At 49.0% G+C, this 8,583-nt stretch overlaps 2 protein-coding genes across 8 annotated transcripts in view; one reads left to right on the forward strand and one right to left on the reverse strand.

Annotated features, from left to right (window-relative positions):
- Positions 1-8,583, forward strand: part of ZNF445 (zinc finger protein 445) — a 286,584-nt gene that overhangs the window by 51,564 nt on the left and 226,437 nt on the right. The gene's annotated exons all lie outside the window — the stretch shown is intronic.
- TCAIM (T cell activation inhibitor, mitochondrial) overlaps positions 1-8,583 on the reverse strand; it is a 53,711-nt gene that overhangs the window by 27,432 nt on the left and 17,696 nt on the right. For all 6 annotated transcript variants that reach the window (XM_060204869.1, XM_060204870.1, XM_060204872.1 and 3 more), the window contains 2 exons: positions 6,364-6,434; positions 3,802-3,937 (listed from right to left, as the gene is read on the reverse strand). In XM_060204869.1, the coding sequence (XP_060060852.1) occupies positions 3,802-3,937; positions 6,364-6,392 (165 nt within the window). In that variant the 5' untranslated portion in view covers positions 6,393-6,434. The remainder of the gene's footprint in view (positions 1-3,801; positions 3,938-6,363; positions 6,435-8,583) is intronic.

Raw genomic sequence — 8,583 nt, forward strand, 5'->3', positions numbered from 1 at the left:
ACAGGAGGAGCAGCCAGGAGGGGCTGTACTGAGAACAAGCGGACCCCTTGGCAGGTGAGCGGATCCACTCCTGCCTGCAGCGTACACTTCCGACCGGAAATATCTCTGAAGGGGTCACAAGTGCTGTGACACCCCTGGCCCTTCCTGTGGCAGGAATATACAAGCCCCACAGCCTGTCCTGGGGGCTTGCTGGCTCCCCCCAGCTGAGGGGCTCTCTTGATCCCTCCTGAGGCTTCTCAGTGAGGACAGTGCTATGTGTTACAGCCATTTCTGTGTATTCCTGGGGCTGGGAGAATGAGAAAGGAGGCTACTCTGCCCTCCTCCGTCTGGTGCCTGCTGGACTTCACTACCCATAGTCATCAGACTGGCCAAAGACTGGGAGAGGAACACTGGGCTCCCGGCTCATGGCAACCCCACCCACCACTGCTGTATCAAACTTTCCACTGTCTACACTCCTATCTCTTCTGGCCTCATTTCAGCGCCTCATAATTCTAACATGTTGGTGCCAAAATCTGAGGGGCTATGGATCTAGTCGCTTCCTCAGGGCATTTAGTGCCCACTATCTGAACATTAATGATACTTTCTTTTAAAAAAATATATGTATATAATTGGAGAGAGACAAAGAGAAATTGAGAGAGGAGGAGGAGATAGAGATGGAGAGAGACAGAGAGATGGAGAGACACCCGTAGCCCTGCTTCACCACTCATTAAGCTTTCCCCCCTGCAGGTGGGGACTAGAGGCTTGAACCTGTGTCCTTGAGCACTGTATTGTGTGTGCTCAACCAGGTGCACCAACGCTTGGCCTCATCTAATGATACTTTCAAAATGCTTGGCTTTGTGACATATTACCTAATGCTATGTTTACTTCCCAGCTAAATTTATTATAAGTTGTTTTTCTAATTGTATTTAATTCTTTATCTATTATTGGACAGAGACAGTCAGAAATCTAGAGGGAAGGGGGTGATAGAGAGGGAGAGAGGCAGAGAGAGACACCTGCAACACTGCCTCACCACTTGCAAAGCTTTCCCCCTGCAGGTGGGGACCAGGGCTTCTAACCCGGTTCCTTGCTCATTGTAATACATGCGCTCAACCAGGTGTGCCACCACCCGGCCCTTATAAGTTGTTTTTAATGTCCATTCACATTCCTTGACCATGTATTAACTGCTGCTGTGGGGAGTGGGCCAGGAGCTCACAACATCTATCAGGGAACAGAAAAGTCTTCTGGGGCGGGCTGGGTGCTGGTGCGGGCTGGGCGTGCACCTTACCATGTAGAAGGACCTAGGTTCAAGCCCCTCCTGTGGGGGAACCTTCCCTAGCAGTGAAGCAGTGCTGTAGGTCTCTCTCTCCCCTTCTCTGGCTCCTTCTCAGGTGAAGAAGCTCTCTGACCCCAGACTTCTTGACATTCGTTGTCAGTAGAAATTTGACTGAGTTTACCTAGAGCCTCCATGTTTACAGACCACGTCTGGCTGACTGTTAACAGGCGCCTGGCAAGTCAGGCTCTAGGCTCCTCTGTCACGACTCCCCCCGACCCTGAAGGCAGAAGCGTTAGGATGGCAGCCCACTGGCACTGAGGTTGTGCCCATGTGCACACGGGTCCATAGCTAGGGGAAAGCATACACCTTAAAGCAAAAGTGTGCAGTCAGTAGACTTAGACTCAGTAAGGGCAGCAAGCAAGCGGAAAGACCTAGGAAAAAGACACCATAAAATACTCAATCGAATATTTTCTACTTAGACCTAGATCCCCTCCTGTCCAACTCCCTACTTCCCTCAGCCACCTTAAGTCTGAGCTCGTCAGATAAAGGGAAGGCTACAACCCCTGGACTGGAGCTGGCGACTGCACCAAAGTAAAAGACTCTGGGGTAGTGGTGGGGGAGGACATTACGTGGAAAACTGAGAAATGTTATGCATGCACAAACTATTGTAGTTACTATCGAGTGTAAAACATTAATCTCCCAATAAATAAATCAAAATAAAAAAAAGTAAGGACTACAAAATCTGGGTGAGGGCAAGAGACCAGCGCACTTTAATGATGGCCTTTTTGGTCACTGCCAGGCCACCCCATCTGGGCTCTAGTCAGGGAACCCTGGGATTCCCCCATAGACATGACGGGCCTAGACCTCTAACAGACCCCTCTCTCCTCCATCACTGGTCACTCCCATCAGGCCCGTCAGCACACACCCTCCTGTGGCCTCTCCAGGACCTGCCCTCACTGCAGAGCAGCCATGGTGGGGACGCCCCACTCTCTGCAGGGAGGCTGGTCAGCCTGCTCTGCCCCTCGAGGAAGACGGGTCCTGACATGAGAGCAGCCTGGAATGTTCCCAGCTGTGACCATGGACTGCGAGCTCAGACCTACAGGGACTCAGAGGCCACACAGGCTCCTGTGCTAATGTGAATAGACACGGGCCCTGGGTCAGGTTGATGGGGTAAACAGTTAATGGTATTTATATACTTTTCTCATATTTGGGAGCTACTCTCTGCCCTGCTCCAGCTTTCTAGTCCTATTTTCAACTCTGACACCATCTCCTTGGCCAATACTCCTAGCCCACCTGTATGCTAGCTATTGGGCTCAGGCAAAAATTACTAAAGCCATAGACCCCTTGGAATGTATAAAAAATGGGCTAGTTAACTTCTTTCCACACCAAGACCTTTAGTTTCTTCTGCTCTATTCCTTCCTTTAGTTTCCTGCTTACTAAACACTTGTCCTGCTTTATATCTTAATGCTTTTTTATTGTTATAGTTATTATTGTTGTTATTATTGATGTCGTCATTGTTGGATAGGACAGAGAGAAATGGAGAGAGGAGGGGAAGACAGCGAGGGGGAGAGAAAGACAGACACCTGCAGACCTGCTTCACCGCCTGTGAAGCGACTCCCCTGCAGGTGGGGAGCCGGGGGCTTGAACTGGGATCCTTACGCCAGTCCTTGCGCTTTGAGCCATGTGCGCTTAACCTGCTGCGCTACTGCCCGACTCCCTACCTTAATGCTCTTAAGCCACCAAGTTGTAGATGCTGCTATGATTCCATCCTGACCTCCCTGGGCCAATGACCTCACCAATGTGTCCTGGAATCCCCCCTCCCCAGAGCCCTGCCTCACCAGGGAAAGACAGAAACAGGCTGGGGGTGTGGGTCCACCTGCCAACACCCAGGTTCAGTGAGCAGAGAAGCAATTACAGAAGCCACAACTCCTACCCTCTGCTCCCCATAAAGAATTTGGGTCCATACTTCCAGAGGGACAAAGAATAGGGAAGCTTTTGTCCAAAAAGGATGACAGAGGACCTAGTGGGGGGTTGTACTGTTAATATGGAAAACTGGGGAATGTTATGCATGTACAAACTATTGTATTTACTGTTGAATGTAAAACATTAATTCTCCAAAAAAAAAAAAAAAAAAGAATAGAGAAGTTTTCAATGGAGGGGATGGGACACGGAACTCTGATGGTGGGAATCATATGGAATTGTACCACTCTTATCCTACCATCTTGCTAATCATTATTAAATCACATATAAAATAATAATTGATCATAAGGGTCAGTCCTCCATAAGACTGACATTATAAATCTACACACACACATATATGCGACCACTAACACTATAAAGAACATGCACTGTAGCTCTATTACCACTAAGAATAATACTTTTCATAGAAACAGTAGTTATGTTATCCATTTTCAGTACCTGCATTTCAAATTTGCTCAAGGTACTGGTATTTCGCCACCACACAACAAGCAGAATTTATAGAGCTGCGGTCTATCATCAAGGGAGATGGAGCCAACGAAAGCATGGACGAGAGGCCGACACACGCTTACCCGCTCCGTGGGGTGCTGTCCAAAGAAGTCCGGATGGACAGCGAAGTAGAAGGGCCTCAGGGCATTGACTGCTTCTGCGCCGGATAAAGCCCTGCAGGAGAGAGGCCATCGTGGGAACGTCTCCTCCAGGCACAACCTTGTGACCAGAGGTGGATTTGTTAGTCACTGAAGCAACGAGCCCCAGAGCCCCAGAGCACATGGTGGCACATTAAGACACTAGGAAAGAACCATGAAAATGGAAACCAAAAGGCAAGACTTTGTGGTTCTATGAGATGCTACATGGCTTCTAAAAACAGTAGACATAAATTCCTCTGATACGGTATGAGTCGATTTTATCAAGTAATGATAATAATTCTTCAAAGTCCACTTTGAGGATACTAGGTGGCTTCACTGCAAATGGCCATCTTTCTCTGCCATTTCTTACTATCCAGGAATGCAGTGTTTTTCTCCTTCCTCGTTCCTTCCTTCTGTCCTTCCGCCAGAGCATTCCTTACTCTGGCTTATGGTGGGGCTGGGGATTGAACCTGGGACTTGTGAGCTTCAGGCATGAGAGTCTTTTGCACAACCATTATGCTATCTACCCTCACCCAAATGCAACATTGATATGGAGAGGAATATTCTGAGAATGATAATGCTTAGAAATAAACAAAAAATGTCATTCCCTTACAACTATCAGGCTAACATTATTCTGGTTGGATAACCTGACATTTCATTCTTAAGTTTTGGTATAAATAGCTTGGGAGTGTTGTTTTTCTTTTTCTTTTCCTTTAGCACAGTTTTATCAGCCGGGCGGCAGTGCGCTTGGTTCAGTGAGCATTTCACCAGGCTCAAGGACTCGGTGTGAGCTCCCGCTCCCCCACCTGCAGGGGGGACGCTTTCCTAGTGGCGAAGCAGCTCTGAAGGGGTCTATCTCTCTCCTCTATCCCCACTTCCCCTCTCATTTTCTTTTTGTTTTAACAAATAAAGAGAAAAAGAAAAAAGAAAAAAAGGAAAAGAAAAAAAAAGGTCACCAGGAGCATGCAGGCCTGGAGTCCCTCCCATAACCCTGGTGGCAATTGGAAAAAAAATTAAAATTTCACTTTTAAATCTGAATGAAGCTATTTGAAAATTTTAGGATGCACATTTATGACATCTATTTTTAAATGTCCCAGTTTGACTTTTTCATCCATGATAGTCTGCAGAGAAGTCTCTAAACACTGCACATTTCCTCTCGTGAGGCAGGCGTGCTGAGTGTTTAGGAAGTTTTCATATTCTTAAAATAGCATGAAACTATGGAATCTTTTCTGAAGTTCATTCCAGCCACCTGCAGACACCCACGTGCTCTCAGAGCCCTTCGTTTTGTCTTGTGAACGGAGCGGAGCCCTCCCTGAGGTCAGCGCCTAGGCTGAGCACGGAGGGTTGTGGCAGGAGTCTAAAGGGCAAAGGGGCTGGAAACCCCGCTGGGAGGAGCCCAAGGTGCTGATGGCAGCAACACCGCTCACGCCCCACCTGCATTTTATAACAGCTGCTGTTCCCAGAGGCCCGGTAGGCACTCAGCTCCCCGGCCGGCCGGCCTCTGACACTGCAGACGTCACCGCTCGCCTTCCGAGCCGGCCCGGGTACACAGAGCACAGACACATTGAGTTCTGCCAGGACCATCTTCCTTACTTCTCTCTGTCTTTGAGATCCCACTTTTCTCAAGGTTGCTAACTTGTAAGAACCTCAGGTCTGCCACGACCAACCTAGCTCTCCACCCACCCCATTTTCAGCTACCTTTGTTGCTTCTTCTCACTTACAGTGTTCATCAAAATCATTTTTCTCCCCAGTTTCTTGCCTACCAACCATCACCGTGACAGCGGACTGAACAGCCTACTAGTTAGTTTGACCATCTTGTACGGAGGCAGTTTCCCACACTGCTTCCTTCCACACCTTTGATTGTGTTCAGCTCCTGCAGAGCAAAGCTGACTCCTGAGTTGAGTGTTTCCGCTGCTCTATAAAAGTGATTTTTCTTTTCAACTTGATCACCTTCTGTTAACTACAGAAACCCTCAGTTCTGGTCCCCAGTGATGTTTCCCATTCCTCTACTCCTCTCTGAGGAAAATCTTGAAGGAACTGGATGTTATATGAACATTCTTTTTTTTTTGTCTCCAGGGTTATCGCTGGGTCTTGGTGCCTTCACTACAAATACACTGTTCCTGGCAGCTCTTTTCTCCATTTGTTACCCTTGTTGTTGTTGGATAGGACAGAGAGAAATGGAGAGAGGAGGGGAAGACAGAGAGGGGGAGAGAAAGACAGACACCTGCAGACCTGCTTCACCGCCTGTGAAGCGACTCTCCTGCAGGTGAGGAGCCGGGGCTCGAACCGGGGTCTTTTCGCCAGTCCTTGTGCTTCACGCCATGTGCGCTCAACTCACTGCGCCACCGCCCGACTCCCTATAGGAACATTCTTATTCTCTTCTGTTCCTGCCCTCCAACATAATGTAAGATAACTTTAGAGTTAGAAAACTAACACTCAGTCACACCCGGCCAGATGTATCACACACTATTCCCTCCCACTCCCCATATGGACTGTAATGTTTCTTACCTCCTCGCAGGCCTCAGGTGGCTAAACATCTCTGAATGTGTATGTACATCAGCTTGCAAGCATCCTTAACCCTTAAAAAGTTAAGCAGATATCAATAACGGACAAGTGGAATTTGACATCATCAAAAATAACATGCCCCCAATGCAATATTTGTTGTGAACCTAACAAGAATCTAACAAGAACAAGATCTCTAAGAAGGAAATCACAAAACTCTGATGAAAGAAAACAAGAAGAACCAGGAAAACAGAGAGGCGGGCGGTCGTGTCCCTGGAAAGCGCGGCTCAGCGCCCCTTATCTGTGGAGCCCAAACAGCCCTCATGCAAACCCCAGCAAGGCATCCTGTGGACACTGACCAACTGGTTACGCGATTCATATGGAGAGGCAAGAGGCCTCGAATAGCCAGCTCAGTATCAAAGAAGGACAGACTGAAGGCTGGAACGGTCTGACTTGGGAGAGTAGACAAATCAGTGATGCAGACAGGCAGTTCGGAAGTAAGACTCATGCTAATGTAGTTAACTGATCTGTGACAGAGGAGAAAAGGAAATACAACAGGACAGACGGTTCTTTCAACCCATGGTCCTGGAACAACTGGCCATCAGCATCCACCAGTCTAGTACTAGACCTTGTGCCCTGCACAGAAAGGAACTCATGACGGGTCACATGACTACGTGAGAACGGTAGACCTTGTGCCTGCACAGAAAGGAACTCATGACGGGTCACATGACTATGTGATAAGGGACAAATCCCAGACAGCCCTGGGCAGGAGAACTGGATGTCGCCAGGTAGACGCATGACTTCTCAGATCCACACCAAGGGTAGGGACGGACATGCTGGACTTCACTGAAACGAGAAGCCTGTCCTCTGGGAATAACAGCGCACAGAGAAGCAAAGAACAAGCCTCAGTCCTGGAGGAAATAAGCGCACTCGACAAAGCCCACTGTTCAAAGCACACAGACGCCTTCAAACGAGCGAAAGAAAATGAACAGCCTGACTCTCCAACAGGCAAAAGGCATCTGAGAGGTCATGTGCTGACTGGGTGCAGACCCCCAGCTCGGGGTCCTGGGCCGGTCCTTGAAGCCGCACTGAAGCAGCGCGGACAGCAGTGAGCACTGAGAACAGGCGGGGCTCCAGGCCGGTGGCGGAGTTTGGGCGGCTCCTACCTTTTTGCTCTCTTCCTCTCGCTCAAGTGACAAGGCTCGAGCCAGGAGGTGCTCAGGGCACCGGACATCTGTGAGGGCTTGGGTCCCTTCTCCAGCATCACATTAAGGACGGTGTCTCGCGGGTCAGGGGAGACGGCGCCGTGATCCTACAAAAGATCCTCCTGCCCGAGGCTCTGAGGCCCCAGGTTCACCCACTGCCCGGCCGCAAACGAGAGCTGAGCAGAGCTCTGGCCATTCTCTCTGCATCTCTCTCTCATTAAAATGAAATAAAATATCTTTAAAATATGTGTCACAAGGGCTGGGCCACCTACGTGGCACATCTGTTTGTCTTTTTCTTCCTTCCTTCCTCCCTTCCTTCCTCTCTTTCTTTCTTTCTTTCTTTCACCAGAGCCCTGCTCAGCTCTGGCTTATGGTGGTGCAGGGGACTGAACCTGGGGCTTTGGAGCCTCGGGCATGAGAGTCTCTCTGCAGAACCAGTGATAATCCTGGAGGCAAAAAAAAAATACTGATTTATTTTAATGGGAGAAATACAGAGAGGAGAGAGGTAAAGAGAGGGAGGGAGGGAGAGAGAGAGAAGGAGAGAGAGAGAGAAGGAGAGAGAGAGAAGAGAGAGAGAGAAGGAGAGAGAGAAGGAGAGAGAGAGAAGGAGAGAGAGAGAAGGAGAGAGAGAGAAGGAGAGAGAGAGAAGGAGAGAGAGAGAAGGAGAGAGAGAAGGAGAGAGAGAGGAGAGAGAGAGAAGGAGAGAGAGAGAAGGAGAGAGAGAGAAGGAGAGAGAGAAGGAGAGAGAGAAGGAGAGAGAGAAGGAGAGAGAGAGGAGAGAGAGAGAAGGAGAGAGAGAAGGAGAGAGAGAGGGAGAGAGAGAAGGAGAGAGAGAGAAGGAGAGAGAGAAGGAGAGAGAGAGAGAGGGAGAGAGAGAAGGAGAGAGAGAGAAGGAGAGAGAGAGAAGGAGAGAGAGAAGGAGAGAGAGAGGAGAGAGAGAGGAGAGAGAGAGAAGGAGAGAGAGAGGAGAGAGAGAGAAGGAGAGAGAGAGGAGAGAGAAGAGAGAGAAGGAGAGAGAGAG

Source organism: Erinaceus europaeus, chromosome 12, assembly GCF_950295315.1.
Source record: "Erinaceus europaeus chromosome 12, mEriEur2.1, whole genome shotgun sequence".
Lineage (NCBI taxonomy): Eukaryota > Metazoa > Chordata > Mammalia > Eulipotyphla > Erinaceidae > Erinaceus > Erinaceus europaeus.